The sequence below is a fragment of the Scyliorhinus canicula genome, chromosome 1 (genome assembly GCF_902713615.1).
Source record: "Scyliorhinus canicula chromosome 1, sScyCan1.1, whole genome shotgun sequence".
NCBI classification, from domain to species: Eukaryota; Metazoa; Chordata; class Chondrichthyes; order Carcharhiniformes; family Scyliorhinidae; genus Scyliorhinus; species Scyliorhinus canicula.
The window spans coordinates 182,167,178-182,184,160 of record NC_052146.1 but is presented as its reverse complement, the minus strand read 5'-3'; the positions used below and the strand labels follow the sequence as shown (position 1 = coordinate 182,184,160).

Genomic DNA, 16,983 nt, shown 5'->3' with positions numbered 1-16,983 from the left:
TGGTAAGGCTAGCATTTATTGCTCAACTTGAATTGCCCTTGATAAGATGGTAGTGAGCTGCCTTCTTCAACTACTGTAGTTTATGTGGTATATTTACATCCCTAGTGCTGTTATTTGGGAGGGAGTTCCAGGATTTTGATCCAGCAACAGTGAAGGAACCACAAAATATTTCCAAGTCAGGATGATATTCGACTTAGATGGGGACTTGTGGTTCTTGTGTGACTGTTGCCTTGTCTATTAGAGGCTGTGGGTTTGGAAGGTGCTGTCGCAGTTATAATGTAGGTAAGCACCGTGAGGTCCCAGGTATTCTATTTTAGTGATGTTTATTGAGGAATTTCTTTACAAGTGTATTTTTCTATTCCATTTTGGTGTCGGTGTTATTTACTGATTATTCACAGGTTCTCTATTCCAATCTGTGACTTTTTTCAGTTTCATTTGTTGGAATAATTTCACATGTTCTTTTTTCCCTTCAATTACCTGGTGCTGGTGCTTTATCTGTTTTTGAAAGGTTGATTTGGGCCCTTGTTACCAGGCAATGTTTCAAAACGTTCACTGGCTGGGAATGCAGTATGCATTGTGACAATAAACAGGTAACAAAAGGCTGCCCGCAGTCTCTGCAGAGCAGTTAATTGACACTGTTACCAGATAATGTTTTTTACAAAATAAGGAAAAATAAGAACAGCACCTCATCTTTCAATAAGGCATTTTAAAATTCCACCTCACTTCCACTGAGCTCTCTATCCTTAGCCTTCTACAGTGATCCAATGAAGCTCAGCACAAGTTTGACAAATACCACCTCAATTTTTTGATTAGGCACTTAAAACAAAATTTGCAGTATTTTTCTTTTGATCAAAAATCTACCTGTGTGGTTGGCTGATTAATAGTGAAGCCCTTTGTACAATACAGATAAGGGACCAGACAAAAGCTGGCACAAAGTGACTGGATGCAGCATTGATCTCCGCTGTAGTTCATGAAGGGTGAAGGAGAGATACCAGGCAGCACACAGATGCTGTATCCACCATACTGCCCTTGCTTGGTAGGACTGGCATTGTTTGAAAACTGAAAGTTGCCTAATCACCTTCATTCCTTGCTGTGGGCAGGACTGGGCAGGGAGCTTTCAAAGGGAAGGAATATGGTGGGTAGCATCTTTAGAAGATAATATGCTCAAAACATTGAGGCCCAGTACACTAAATGAATCTTGAAGTTGAATTTTAACTATTTGATTTTACATAAATATAGTAAAATGTCCCAACATGCTTCATGGGAGCATTATTAGACAAAATGGACATTGAGTATATAAGATCATGCTGAGACAGGGGTCTATAAGCTTGGTCAAAGAACTAGTTTTAAGAAGGAGAGAAGGGTAGAGGTTGAGTTTATGTAGGTAATTCCAGTGTTTGGGGCCTAGGCAGTTGAAGGCGTGACGTCGGTGATGGTGGTGCAGTGAAAATCAAAGGTATGAAAGGGACCAGGATTAGAGGAACACAGATAATGCAGAGTGTTGTTGGAAAAGACGAGTTGGGGAGAAACAAGGCACTGGGAGGAATTTTGAAAACAAGGATGACAATTTTAAAATTGAGGCATTGCAGGACAATGTAGGTTAGCGATCATGGGGGTGATGGGTGAACCTGTATATCTAGGAATGTGCTTTTACACAGGGCCTATAGTGGAGAAGAATCCATTTTCATTATTTATTTTGGGAGACAGAGTGGTAAGTGCTTGTGTTAAAGATGACAGTTATTGTTGGCCACTAATTTGATCACTAATTTTAACCTCCTATTTTGATTTTATTGCAAAAATGATTTCTGTGGCATTCCATATGAATACTTAGTGATTTTCACCAGCATCTCCCATTAAAATCTATTTTATATTAGGCACCCAAATGGTAAATATTGGGTATTTTTCTGGAACTTCAACAATGATTCCACTTCCAGGACCACTATTGCAGATTCTGTGTACACAGTCAGTGACATAGCAACTGCATTTTTACATATTGATCTGTTTTGTTGGGCTGACACTGATAGTATGCCATCTAATCAATGGTATAGGCGAAAAGACAGGGTAGTGCAGACTTCTGTACTGTGACTTTATGTTACGGCATTGTTTGGAATGTAAACATTGGTTGCATGGTTGCCTCCTTTGATCACCATACCCAGACAAATGACCAGGCAAGTAAAGATGTTGCTGCGGAAAAGGGCCTCAAATGGAGGTGAGGGAGTGGATGAGCAAATCCGTGACTACTTAAGTATGATGGCAATTGGAGGGACCAACTGATAGGCAGTTGGAAGTTTGAAAATCCTATTATGAATGAGATGAGGAAGAGTTTTTTCTTGGGTTGGCACAAAAGGGAGTGGGGTTTGGAAGAGGGCAGGGGGTGAGAGCATTAAGAGATACAAGGCAGTTGCCATAGATGACCTTGTCTAAATATGAAACCAAGGGAGTGGGAGGCCACGAGAAACCGTAAAGTCAAGATGGTAGTTGCGAATATGTCGGAGATGCAGTTGACCTGTGACTTTCTAGCATTTTCTGTTTTTGTTTGAGATTTCAAATGTGCATTGTTTTTCTTTTTATCTCATTTTTTAAAATTGAAGAGTTAATAACTGCAGTATCGTGCAAATATAAAGCACGATCAAGAGAAAAAGACAACTTACATTGGAAGTGAATGTTTTCCATTTCCTCCTGCTCAGATGATGAAGAGGGAGATGTGGATGGTGTTATTGATCCTGGAATAGAGTATGTGCCACCTCCTAGTGTGACCACTGGCACCATGATCATAAATAGAAAGAAAGTGAAGGCAGCCGAACAAATTAAGTGTGATGCGGAGGAGGAGGAGGAGAGAGCTGAGAAAATGGAAGCTGATACTGAAGAGCCTGAGGATGCCATTGAGCTGTCTCAAATTAATGTTCATGAGAGGAAGAAAATCCAGGCAGAGAGGGATGTGCAAGCACCTGCTCCTAAGTGTATTGCGCTAAGTCTGTATGATGAGAGACTTCTACTCCAAAGACTGGAGTCTTGCCCCCACGCAGTCGCCTTGAGTGTAGAGGCCAAACGATTGCGCCGCAAACTGCTTGTGAGGCAGGCCAAGAGAGAACGTGGTTTGCCCCTCTTTGACCTGGATCAGGCAGTTGAAGCTGCAGTTTCGTTGGTTGGCGGGGGGTGTGGAAGCAAGGAAGATGACCGCGTCCAGATGCCAGTGGGTGTTGGAACCTTTCGGACCACCAGTCAAGACTTTCGGATCTTGGACAGGTACCAGGTGAGTGAGGATAGCAACGAGATGCTGGGAGAAAATCTCTTCCTTTACAATATTGTCAAGTGTTGGGAATGTGTGATAAAGGAAGGCTGTTTATCAGTATCAGCGGTGAGAACTTTTGATGACATGAGAAATGCATTTACATAATCATTTTATTCCCTTTTTCTTCTCTGTACTTCCAGATTAATTGGCTGAGGTGTCAAGAGATAAATTGCACTTTCTTGCTTGTGACTGTCCTGGCACTATAGCCATGATCTCTGCAGCAATTTTGAGGGGAGGTGATTGAATCAGATTAGTCGTCCAAATTTTTGTACCCAGTTAGATTGATACGTAACTTAAGAGGACACACATGCAGGTTAAACCTATGTTCCCATTCAATTGCATATATCCCAGATTAATGACATAAATTGATTTTTGCGTTTATTGGCCAATGAGGTCTTAGTTTTATCAGCATCTGTTTCTAAACTTCCTGATCTATGCAATTCAAACAACATCACATTAAATTAGAGAATTTAGATCAGCTTCGGCTTAAAGGAGGAAACTTGCCAAAGCTAAGAGGCCACAGGCTTAATGTCTGTGATATAATCACTTATTGATTTAATTTCATTACTTAATAACGATATAGAGTAATGGGGAGAGAACGGGACTAAATGGATTGCTCTTTCATAGGGAGCCTGATATCACTACATCTCAGGCACACCGCTTTTCACCTCACATTTTGAGTGGGAACACTGTCACTCTATCATAGAGATTTGTGATGTAATTTTGTTTCCTACAAATAATATTTTATTTGAATATGAATGCTCTTTTTTTTGGGATCTTTGTATATTGAGTATAGCTTCTTTTAACATAAACGTACACACTGATGTCATACTTTGTTTTGTACCAGTGATAAAATGGTGCAGTAAATGGGAATAATTTGCCAAAGTTCTTTGTTAACTATACATTAAGTTCTCTTTCATCCTAGATAATCTATTTGGACTTGGATCATCCACCATTCTCCAATGAGTTTATGACTGAACCTTTAATCATCAAATTACTCGAGTTTGTTTCCTGCTGCCTCACCCCTCCAACCCGTCACTTTCCTCCCCTCCTCTTCCATTCAGAGAGTGCTGATATTTGGCTGGGATATGTTTTTGTGAGATGCCAGTTGACCCCTGCTAGCTCTTGCAAGTGACATTCCCTGTGAGCCTGGACTTTGAGACTTTTCAGCAGAGCTTAAATTTTTCCTAACTCTTTGGGTGGGATGTTCCAGTCCTGCCCGTGGCAGGATGGAAAAATCTGGCTTTTTAAACTTTTGGCCGCACTCCACATTTTCCGTTCCTACCTGTAACGATGCCCATCGCTGTCGGAACCAGAACATTCCAATTAGTAAGGCCACACTTGGAATACTGTGTACAGTTCTGATCACCCTATTCTAGAAGGGATATTTTTAAACTTGAAAGAGTGCAGAAAAGATTTACTAGGATGTTACTGGGACCTGATGGTGTGAGTTATAAGGAGAGGCTGGATAGACTGGGACTTTATTCCCTGGAGCGTAAGAGGATTAAGGGTGATCTTATAGAGGTCTATAAAACAATGAGGGGCATAGATGAGGTAAATAGTCAACATCTTTTCCCACAGGTAGGGAAGTCTAAAACTAGTGGGCATAGGTTTAAGGTGAACAGGGAGAGATACAAAAGGGTCCAGAGGGGCAATTTTTTCACACCGAGGGTGGTGAGTGTCTGGAACGAGCTGCCAGAGGCAGTAGTAGAAGCGGGTACAATTTTGTCTGTTAAAAAGCATTTGGACAGTTATATGGGTAAGATGGATATAGAGGGATATGGGCCAAATTGCAGGACTAGCTCTGGTAAAAACTGGGCGGCATGGACAATTTGTGCTGAAGGGCCTGTTTTCATGCTATAAACCTCTATGACTCTGATATCCATGAATGTATTTCCAATATGTGGGTGTGAGTCTGTTGAGATTGGGTTGAAAAACAATGGCCATCCTCCCCTCTCCTATCATTTGACTACACTAGCAGCCTGAAAGGACTCCACCAACAGTCTGGCTGAGGTCAGCTAATTCCATGTAGACCAGGAACCTTCCAGGTCAGTGCTAGAGCTCGTGAGGACTGTGGGCGGCAATGTTTGACAGAAGTTTATTTGATTTTTTTTGTCAATGTTCTCTCTTTGCAGATGTCCTTGTCACACATGAAAGGATATCAACACCAAAAGACAAAGTTTGTGCACCGACTGACTGGTTCGGGTGACATGTTAATGAGTCAAAGCATCATCAGCCCATACACATCACGAGTCCTCAAACCATATATCAGGTATGGATTTCCTCTGCATAATACAATGACTCAGCTGTTTTATTATGGAGATGCACAAACAGGCCTGGATGCTACTGCATCTTCAAACCTTTTTAAAATTGTAGGCTGATGGGGTGAATGAACACATTACAGCTTAATTAAAAAAGAAATGTATTTTATTACAAACATGTATCCAGACAGGTTACAGTAAATAAACACTCCTGGAAACATACTTCCCTGCAATCAACTATACAGTCTACATCTTTCCCCCCCCCCCCCCCCCCCCCCCCCCGGCGACGAACAGCTCCTCAAACATGATCACAACATCCTCCACCTTTTCTTGAACCCCTCGGCAGAGCCCCTTAACTCATACTTTATCTTCTCCAACCGCAGGAAGTCGTACAGGTCACCCAACCAAGCCCTACCCCTGGTGGGGATGCCAGCCGCCACTCCAGTAAAATTCGCCACCGTGCAATTAGAGGCGAAAGCCATGACATCGGCCATCCTCCTCTCCATGAGCTCTGGCTTCTCTGAAACCCCAAATATCGCCACCAAAGGGTCAGGGTTCACCTCCTCCCCCACTATCCTGGCTAAGACTGCGAACCCTCCCGCCCAGAATCTTCCCAATTTTTCACAACCCCAAAACATGTGTGCGTGATTCTTTGATCCCCGTCCACACCTCTCACATTCATCTGCTACCCTCTGGAAGAACCCACATTGATCTCTTCCGAATCAAATGCACCCTGTGCACCACCTTAAACTGTATCAAGCTCATCCTTGCACAAGAGGAGGTCCTGTTTACCCTACGCTGTGCCTCACTCCATACTCCCCAATTGATCTCCTTTCCCAACTCGTTTCCCATTTCACCTTGATATTCACCGCCTGCTCATCTCCCTGCTCCCCCAGCTACTTATATGTATCCCAATTCTTCCCTCCCCTTCCACATCCGGAAGCATCAGTCGCTCCAGCAGGGTGTATCCCGACAACTTGGGAAACCCTCTTCAGACCTTTCACACACAGTCCCTAACGTGTCGATACCTGAACTCGCTCCCCCTCAGCAGCTCTACCCTCTCCATTAGCTCCTCCAGACTGGTGAACCCTTCCTCCAAATACAGATCCCTCACCTTGACCAGCCCCACTTCCCTCCACCTCCTGTGCACACTATTCATCCTCCCCGGCTCAAACTCTCAATTCTCACACAGTGGCGTTAACACCAACTCCCTTCCACCTTAAACTGCCTCCTCAACTGATTCCAAATCTTCACCGTGGACTGCACCACCAAGCTCCCTGAATACCTACTTTGAGCCATTGGCGAAAGATTTATACAATCTGAAGAGAAACCAGAGTGTACTCTTGGAGCCGTTGGCAATGCTGCCGTCACCATCGCCCTCAAACTGGACCCCCGACAAGATTCCTGTTCCATCTTAACCCACTCTACCCCTTCTCCTTCCCACCACTGCCGCACCTTATCCACATTCGCCGCCCAATAATAATGAAGCAGGTTTGGCAATGCCAACCCCCCCCCCCCCCCCCCCCGCGGCCTCTACCTCTGTAGCAGGGTCCTCCCCACCCTCGGCACCCTTTGGACCATACAGAGTCCAAAATAATCGTGTCCGATTTCTGAAAAAGGGCCTTTGGTATAAAGATCGGAAGAGTCTGAAAAATAAACAAGAACCTGGACAGAATATTCATTTTCACCACTTGGATCCTCCCCACGCGCGCCAACTGCAGTGTATCCCACCTCCTAACATCCCCCTGGCCTGCTTCGTCAGCTTCGTTAAGTTCCACTTATGGAGCTCTGTCCATTCCCTCGCTACCCGAATCCCCAAATACCTGAACCTGTCCCTCACTAACGTAAATGGCATCCCCCCCCCGGCTAAATTAGCCCGTGGTCCCAGCTCATTCATCAGAAAAACTTTGTTTTTCCCTACATATCAGTTTGTACCCGAGAACCTTCCAAACCTCCCCAGCAAGCGTATCCGAAACATACAACAAGAGGTCATCAGCACAGAGCAAGACCCGTGTTCCCTGTTCCTCTCGTAATCCCCCGCCACTCCGTTGACCTCCCAAGAGCTATCGGCAACTGCTCTATGGCCAGCGCAAACAGCAACGACGATCGCGGGCACCCCTGCTTCATACCCATGTGTAAGTCAAAGCCTCGCAAACCCGAATTATTATTCATCCTCGCACTCGCTCTTGACACCACATAGAGCAACCGCACCCATGCCACAAATCTCAGCCCTAACCCAAACCTTCCCAAAACTTCAAACAATGAAATGCCTTCTTCGCGTCCATGAACACCACCACCTCTGGTACCAGAGCCCCTGACGGATTCGTCACTACATTCAAGAACCGTCTTGTATTACTCACGAGCTGCCTGCCCTTCATAAGAACATAAGAACTAGGATCAGGAGTAGGCCATCTGGCCCCTCGTGCCTGCTCCACCATTCAATGAGATCATGGCTGATCGTTTGTGGACTCAGCTCCACTTTCCGGCCCGAACACCATAACCCTTAATCCCTTTATTCTTCAAAAAACTATCTATCTTTACCTTAAAAACATTTAATGAAGGAGCCTCAACTGCTTCACTGGGCAAGGAATTCCATAGATTCACAACCCTTGGGGTGAAGAAGTTCTTCCTAAACTCAGTCCTAAATCTACTTCCCCTTATTTTGAGGCTGTGCCCCGTAGTTCTGCCTTCACCTGCCAGTGGAAACAACCTGCCCGCATCTATCCTATCTATTCCCTTCACAATTTTATATGTTTCTTAAGATCCCCCCTCATCCTTCTAAATTCTAACGAGTGCAGTCCCGGTCTACTCAACCTCTCCTCGTAATCCAACCCCTTCAGCTCTGGGATTAACCTAGTGAATCTCTTCTGCGCACCCTCCTGTGCCAGTACATCCTTTCTCAAGTAAGGAGACGAAAACTGAACACAATACTCCAGGTGTGGCCTCACTAACACCTTATACAATTGCAGCATAACCTCCCTAGTCTTAAACTCCATCCCTCTAGCAATGAAGGACAAAATTCAATTTGCCGCCTTAATCACCTGTTGCACCTGTAAACCAACTTTCTGTGACTCATGCACTAGCACATCCAGGTCTCTCTGCACAGCAGCATGCTTTAATATTTTATCATTTAAATAATAATCACATTTGCTGTTATTCCTACCAAAATGGATAACCTCACATTTGTCAACATTGTATTCCATCTGCCAGACCCTAGCCCATTCACTTAACCTATCCAAATCCCTCTGCAGACTTCCAGTATCCTCTGCACTTTTTGCTTACCACTCATCTTAATGTCATCTGCAAACTTGGACACATTGCCCTTGGTCCCCAACTCCAAATCATCTATGTAAATTGTGAACAATTGTGGGCCCAACACGGATCCCTGAGGGACACCACTAGCTACTGATTGCCAACCAGAGAAACACCCATTAATTCCCACTCTTTGTTTTCTATTAATTAACCAATCCTCTATCCATGCTACTACTTTACCATGCATCTTTATCTTATGCAGCAACCTTTTGTGTGGCACCTTGTCAAAGGCTTTCTGGAAATCCAGATATACCACATCCATTGGCTCCCCGTTATCTACTGCACTGGTAATGTCATCAAAAAATTCCACTAAATTAGTTAGGCACGACCTGCCCTTTATGAACCCATGCTGCGTTTGCCCAATGGGACAATTTCTATCCAGATGCCTCGCTATTTCTTCCTTGATAGATTCCAGCATATTCCCTACTACCGAAGTTATGCTCACTGGCCTATAATTACCCGCTCTCTGCCTACCTCCTTTTTTAAACAGTGGTGTCACGTTTGCTAATTTCCAATCCACTGGGACCACCCCAGAGTCTAGTGAATTTTGGTAAATTATCACTAGTGCATTTGCAATTTCCCTAGCCATCTCTTTCAGCACTCTGGGATGCATTCCATCAGGGCCAGGAGACTTGGCTACCTTTAGCCCCATTAGCTTGCCCATCACTAACTCCTTAGTGATAACAATCCTCTCGAGGTCCTCACCTGTCATAGCCTAATTTCTATCAGTCACTGGCATGTAATTTGTGTCTTCCACTGTGAAGACCGACCCAAAAAACCTGTTCAGTTCCTCCGCCATTTCCTCATCTCCCATTATTAAAACTCCCTTCTCATCCTCTAAAGGACCAATATTTACCTTAGCCGCTCTTTTTTTGTTTAATATATTTGTAGAAACTTTTACTGTCTGTTTTTATATTCTGAGCAAGTTTACTCTCATAATCTATTTTACTCTTCTTTATAGCTTTTTTAGTAGTTTTCTGTTGCCCCCTAAAGATTTCCCAGTTCTCTAGTCTCCCACCAATCTTTGCCACTTTGTATGCTTTTTCCTTCAATTTGATACTCTCCCTTATTTCCTTAGATATCCACGGTCGGTTTTCCCTCTTTCTACCGTCCTTCCTTTTTGTTGGTATAAACCTTTGCTGAGCACTGTGAAAAATTACTTGGAAGGTTCTCCACTGTTCCTCAACTGTTCCACCATAAAGTCTTTGCTCCCAGTCTACCTTAGCTAGTTCTTCTCTCATCCCATTGTAATCTCCTTTGTTTAAGCACAAAACACTAGTATTTGATTTTACCTTCTCACCCTCCATCTGTTTTTTAAATTCCACCATATTTAGATCGCTCCTTCCAAGAGGATCCCTAACTAGGAGTTAATTAATCAATCCTGTTTCATTATACAGGACCAGATCTAGGACTGCTTGTTCCCTCGTAGGTTCCATTACATACTGTTCTAGGAAACTATCGCGGATACATTCTATAAACTCCTCCTCAAGGCTGCCTTGACCGACCTGGTTAAACCAAACGACATGTAGATTAAAATCCCCCATGATAACTGCTGTACCATTTCTACAAGCATCAGTTATTTCTTTGTTTATTGCCTGCCCCACCATAACGTTACTATTTGGTGGCCTATAGACTACTCCTATTAGTTACTTTTTCGCCTTACTATTCCTGATTTCCACCCAAATGGATTCAACTTTATCCTCCATAGCACTGATGTCATCCCTTACTATTCCTCTGTTTTGAATCTTAACATCTCCAGTTTTATTCCTTTTAGTATTACTGGGCCTATTTACTGAGCTCCCCTCAGTCACTGTACCTTGCACAGTCGCCCTTTTTGATTTTTGACTATGGCTTCTCTGCCTTACACTTTTCCCCCTTACTTCCTTTTGCTTCTGTCCCTGTTTTACTACCTTCCAACTTCCTGCATCGGTTCCCATCCCCCTGCCACATTAGTTTAAACCCTCCCCAACAGCTCTAGCAAACACCCCCCCTAGAACATCGGTTCCAGTCCTGCCCAGGTGCAGAACGTCCGGTTTGTACTGGTCCCATCTCCCCCAGAACCGGTTCCAATGCCCCAGGAATTTGAATCCCTCCCTCTTGCACCATCTCTCAAGGCACGCATTCATCCTATCTATCCTGACATTCCCAATCTTTTTTTTTTAAATAATTTTTATTGAGAAATTTTGATTTTATGCAACAATAACGCACCTTAGTAAAATACCGAAAATAACAATAATATTAACAATCATATACATTCGCCCCATCCCCATGAACAACCCAGCATTTTAACAACAACGCAAATTAACACACTATAAAGTTACAGAATAAACACTACAATAATGCACCCCCCCCCCCCCCCCCCCCTCTCCCCCCCCCCCCGGGTTGCTGCTGCTATTGACCCAGTTACCTATCTCTGAGCCAGGAAGTCCAGAAAAGGCTGCCACCGTTTATAGAACCCTTGTGTTGATCCTCTCAGGGCAAATTTGACCTTTTCCAATTTTATAAATCCCGCCATGTCACTGATCCAGGTCTCCACGCTTGGGGGCCTCGCATCCTTCCACTGTAGCAGAATCCTTCGACGGGCTACTAGGGACGCAAAGGCCAGGACCCCGGCCTCTTTCGCCTCCTGCACTCCCGGCTCCACCTCAACCCCAAAAATCGCGAGTCCCCACCCTGGCTTGACCCTGGATCCAACCACCCTCGACACCGTCCCCGCCACCCCCTTCCAGAATTCCTCCAGTGCTGGGCATGCCCAGAACATATGGGCGTGGTTCGCAGGACTCCCCGAACATCTGGTGCACCTGTCCTCACCCCCAAAGAACCTACTCATCCTAGTCCCGGACATGTGGGCCCGGTGCAGCACCTTAAAGTGGATGAGACTAAGCCTCGCACATGAGGAGGAAGAGTTGACTCTCTCCAAGGCCTCCGCCCAAGTCCCGTCCTCTATCTGCTCCCCGAGTTCCTCCTCCCATTTAGCCTTCAGCTCCTCCACTGACGACTCCTCCACCTCCTGCATTACCTTATAGATGTCAGACACCTTCCCCTCTCCTACCCACACCCCCGAAAGCACTCTGTCCATCGTCCCCTGCGAGGGCAGCAAAGGGAATCCCTCTACCTGTCGCCTAGCAAACGCCTTTACCTGCAGGTATCTGAACATGTTCCCCTGGGGAAGGCCAAATTTATCTTCCAGTTCCCCCAGGCCCGCAAACCTCCCGCCAATAAACAGGTCCCTCAATTTGCTGATGCCCGCCCTTTGCCATCCCCTGAATCCCCCATCCGTGTTCCCCGGGATGAACCGATGGTTGCCACCCAGTGGAGCCTCCATCGAGCCCCTGTTTCCCCCCGATGCCGTCTCCACTGTCCCCAGATTCTTAGGGTCGCCGCCACCACCGGGCTCGTGGTATACCTCTTGGGGGAGAGCGGCAACGGTGCCGTTACCATGGCACCCAGGCTAGTACCTCTACATGACGCCAACTCCATTCTTTTCCACGCCGCCCCTCCCCCCTCCATCACCCATTTACGCACCATTGACACATTGGCTGCCCAATAGTACCCCAGAAGGTTGGGCAGCGCCAGCCCGCCTCTATCCCTTCCTCGCTCCAGGAACACCCTCCTCACTCTCGGAGTCCCACGCGCCAACACAAAGCTCAGAATACTGCCGGTCACTCTCCTAAAGAAGGCCCTGGGGATAAATATGGGCAGGCACTGAAAAAGGAACAAGAACCTCGGAAGCACTGTCATTTTGACGGACTGCACCCTCCCCGCCAACGACAATGGCAGCATGTCCCACCTCCTGAACTCCTCCTCCATCTGATCTACCAGTCTGGTAAAGTTATGCTTGTGGAGAGTCCCCCAGTCCCTGGCCACTTGCACCCCCAGGTACCTAAAGCTCTCCCCTGCCCTCCTAAGCGGGAGCCTACCAATTCCTTCCTCCTGGTCTCCAGGGCTGACATTCCCAATCTGACTAGCTCGTGGCACTGGTAGCAATCCTGAGATTACTACCTTTGAGGTCTAACTTTTTAGTTTAACTCCTAACTCCCTGAATTCAACTTGTAGGGCCTCATCCTGTTTTTTACCTGTATCGTTTGGTGCCTATGTGCACCACGACAGCTGGCTGTTCACCCCCCCTCACCCCCCCCCCCACCCCCCCCCCCCCCCCAGAATGTCCTGCAGCCGCTCGGAGACATCCTTGACCCTTGCACCAGGGAGGCAACGTACCATCCTGGAGTCTCGATTGCGTCCGCAGAACCGCCTGTCTATTCCCCTTACGATCACTATAGCCCTGCCATTTTTCTTCCTGCCCTGTTGCGCAGCAGAGCCAGCCACGGTGCCATGAACCTTGCTGCTGCTGCCTTCACCTGGTGAGCCATCTCCCTCAACAGTATCCAAAGCGGTATATCTGTTTTGCAGGGAGATGCCCGCAGGGGACACCTGCACTGCCTTCCTACTCTTGCTCTGTCTTTTGGTCACCCATTTTCTATCTCCCTCAGTAACTTTCACCTGCGGTGTGACCAACTCGCTAAACGTGCTATCCACTACCTCCTCAGCATCGCGGATGTTCCAAAGTGAGTCCATCCGCAGCTCCAGAGCCGTCAAATGGTCTAACAGGAGCTGCAACTGAACACACTTCTTACACGTCAAAGAGCCAGGGACAGTGGACGTGTCCCTGAGCTTCCACATCGCACATGAGGAGCATGACACTGGTCTGGGATCTCCTGCCATGTCTTAAACCTTGGGTAAACTTATACAACTACAATTTCAAAAAATGAAAGAAAAATAAATCAATTAGACAATGAAAAGAAAACTACTTACCAGTCACTTACCAGGGTTAAAAGCACCTCCTCCCCACCCAGCTTCGAATTCCCACCTAGCTTCAAATTCCCAAACTCACTCTTGGTTGTGCCTCACTCTGGCTGTGTGTTCTCTGGCTCACTGGGAGAACTCACCCAGGGTCTCGGATGCTCCCTGTTTCTCTCCCTTTCCGATTACCTCACTGCACAAAATTACCAAGTTCCAACTTCTCACTCTGGATGTGCCTCACTCCGGCTGTGTCTTGATTTGCGCAAAGCTTCATAAAGCCTGTTGATCTTTTGCAACCACCCCGGGACACAATCCTCCATCCTCCCCGACAACAACTTAACCAATACTTTCACACCTGTGTTCAATAGTGATAAGGGCCTATATGACCCACATTCCACTGGGTCCTTGCCCTTTTCGGGATTAGCGTGATTACTGTCTGCGCCATCGTCTCGGCAGCTCAGTCTTCTCCAGTGCTTCATTAAACGGCCCCAACAGATGTGGTGCCAGGCCCATCACAAATTCCTTCTAAAATTCCGCAGGCTGCCCATCTGGCCCTGGGGCCTTTTCCCGACTTTATATCCCTGATTCTATCCAGCACCTCCCTCAGTCCCAGGGGCTCCTCCAACGCATGCCTCTTTGCTTCCTCCACCCGGGGAAATCCAGCTCGTCCAGAAACTGCCCGATGCCCCACTCTTCTCCCCTGGGTCTGCCTCGTACAATGCTCCCTAAATGCCTCGTCTATCTTCCCGGCTCTGACACCACATCCCCAGCCCCAGTTGCTTCCTTCAATATTTCCCTGGACACTGCCTTCCTCCGCAGCTCGTGCGCTAGCATGAGGCTCGCCTTCTCCCCATACTCGTATTGCACCCCTCTTGTCCTATGCAGTTGCCCTACCAGCCTCCCCGTTGTCAGCCTGTCAAACTGCCCCTGCAACCTCTTTCTCCTCGCCAATCCCTCCATGGTGGGCATGCTCGAAAACCCCCTGTCTGCCTCCACTATCTCGCTCACTAGACAGTCATGTTCCTCCCTCCCTTCTCCATCCTCACGAGCCTTAAACAAATTTCCCCCCTGGCCTTCAGTGCTTCCCACGAAATGGGCGCCAACATCTCCCCATTCTGATTCAACTCCACATACTCTCTAATCGCCGCCTGCACCTTAGCACAAAAAATCCAACTGCCAACAACCCCAAATCAAACCTCCACCCCGGCCTCTGCTCTTGTCCCGATCTAAACCGAATCTCCAGCCAGTTGGGTGCATTTTCCGAGATAACTATCCCCGCGTACTCTGCCCCTCCACCTAAAACTCCCGGCTCACCACTTAATAATCAATCCTCAAATAAACCTTATAGACGTGTGAAGAGAAGGAATACTCCCTTCCACCTGGGTTCTGAAAGCACCATGGATCCATCATATCCATCCTCTCCATAAAACCCCCCCCAGCTCCCTTGCCATTTGTACACTACCCATCGACCTGGGGCTCGACCTATCCATGCTCGGCTCTAGGACACAGTTAAAATCGCCCCCCTTGATTAACTGGTGCGAGGTCAAATCCGGGATCGCTGCCAGCAACCCCCTCTTAAGACCCACAATATCCCAATTTGGGGCATACGCATTTACCAACACCATAGGCACCCCTTCCAATACCCCACTCACAATCACATATCTCCCTCCCGGATCCCTCGCCTTCTCACTCCCTTATGTGCTTCCCACGCACCCATCAATCATTGGCACTTCTCTCTCATCGTTCAAAAAAAACTCTTTACAACCAATCTCTTAGTCTTAAATCAGGTGAAAGAACTAGAGAGATAGAAAGATTTAGGAAGGAATTTCAGAACTTGGGGAACTAGAAAGTTGAACATGGTTTTGCCATCACTGAAACCAAATACTGTACACAGTTTTAAAGGGAGCTTATGGGGAAATCAGAACAGTTATCCAGGCTGTGAATTAAACGCAAGACATTTGGGAGTAAGAAAAGAAATCACACAGAGCATATTCACCTAAAGAGTAGTTAACTAAATAACTGGGGGTGAATTTGGAATGTGAAAGCAGAATGATTGTGCTCAAATGTTATAAATCATTGATTGGACCTCAGCGGGAGTAAATTGTGAACAATTCTGGATACCATACTTCGAGCGGTTGTAAAGACCTTCAAAAGGACAGAGGAGTTTTATCAGAATGAGAGACTTCAGTTATGAGGAGAGGTTCGGAAAAATTAGGAACAGTGACTCTTAAGAGGTGACCCAGTAGAAGTTGCCAAGATGATCGATTTTGATAAGAGTAAAGAAAAATATTTCCTCTGGTGAATTGGCCAATAACCAGAAGTCAGATTTATGATAATTGCCAGAAGACGAGGAGAATTCTTTTTGCTGAGTTGTTGGGGATCTACCTGTATCAATTCATCAATAGTTCTATAAGAGGCAGACAATTAGTTGAGAGTGAGTAACTTAAGGTTATGGACAGAAAGCTGGGATTTTGAATCAAGCATGACTGCTCTTTTAAAGAGGTAGAAGAAATGATCGGTTAACTGATCTCCTCCTGTGCATTAAGTTTCTATGATTCTAAGCTGAAGTGCCAGAATAAATGGGTTAAAAGGATATTTCTAGAGAAAGGATTGAAGATTGTGGTTCAGCTGACCCATTGAAAATGGACTGATGTTCGGAATAAATGCCCGTTTCTGCTTTTTGACAAGAAAAGTTATATTTAACCATCTAGATCATTGTAGTATTGAATGTGATGGTTTCACAGGTACAGGGAGCTGTTTCTGTCGTCTTGTCAGTAAATTAGCAATGTAATTATTTAGATTTTTCATGGTTTTGCCAGTTGAAACTTATGGAAGAACAATTATTATGGTTGTCTTTTCCCAAATTGAGTTGCCTTCTTGTTTTGCTTCATTAGGCGGGATTTTGAATGTAATCCACCTAAACTACAACTATTGTCTGAAATTCGGGCCTATCCACACCGGAGTGACCATACCTGGAAAGCAGAAGCTGAAGCCCCTGTTGATTACTGCTACGTCTGCCCTAATTTTATCCCTACAATAAACTCGATGTGCCATGAATTCTTCTGGCCAGGTACTTTAATTTTCTCTCCAGACAGTGAAATCATATCCAGCTTCAAGAATTCATGGGATTGGGGTTAATATATTGGGATTGGGGTTAATATATCTGCATGAATTGAGATTTGGGTAACGGACAGAAAACAGAGGGCAGGAATAAACAAATCATTTTCAGGTTGTAACTAGTGAAGTGCTGTAAGAATGTGCTTGGTCCTCAGTTATTTACAGCAATATTAATGACATAGATGTGGGAACCACGTGTAA

The 16,983-nt window shown here is 45.8% G+C and overlaps 2 protein-coding genes across 4 annotated transcripts in view; one reads left to right on the top strand and one right to left on the bottom strand.

Moving 5' to 3' along the window:
• The window catches only part of dzank1 (double zinc ribbon and ankyrin repeat domains 1), a 257,165-nt gene that overhangs the window by 52,513 nt on the left and 187,669 nt on the right, over nucleotides 1–16,983 (bottom strand). The gene's annotated exons all lie outside the window — the stretch shown is intronic.
• The window catches only part of kat14 (lysine acetyltransferase 14), a 91,530-nt gene that overhangs the window by 65,531 nt on the left and 9,016 nt on the right, over nucleotides 1–16,983 (top strand). For 2 of the 3 annotated variants that reach the window (XM_038803808.1, XM_038803818.1), the window contains 3 exons: nucleotides 2,688–3,253; nucleotides 5,428–5,564; nucleotides 16,560–16,735. In XM_038803808.1, the coding sequence (XP_038659736.1) occupies nucleotides 2,688–3,253; nucleotides 5,428–5,564; nucleotides 16,560–16,735 (879 nt within the window). Of the gene's footprint in view, nucleotides 1–2,687; nucleotides 3,254–4,217; nucleotides 4,912–5,427; nucleotides 5,565–16,559; nucleotides 16,736–16,983 lie in introns of those variants that run through there. The other variant, XM_038803827.1, reaches the window with a different exon arrangement.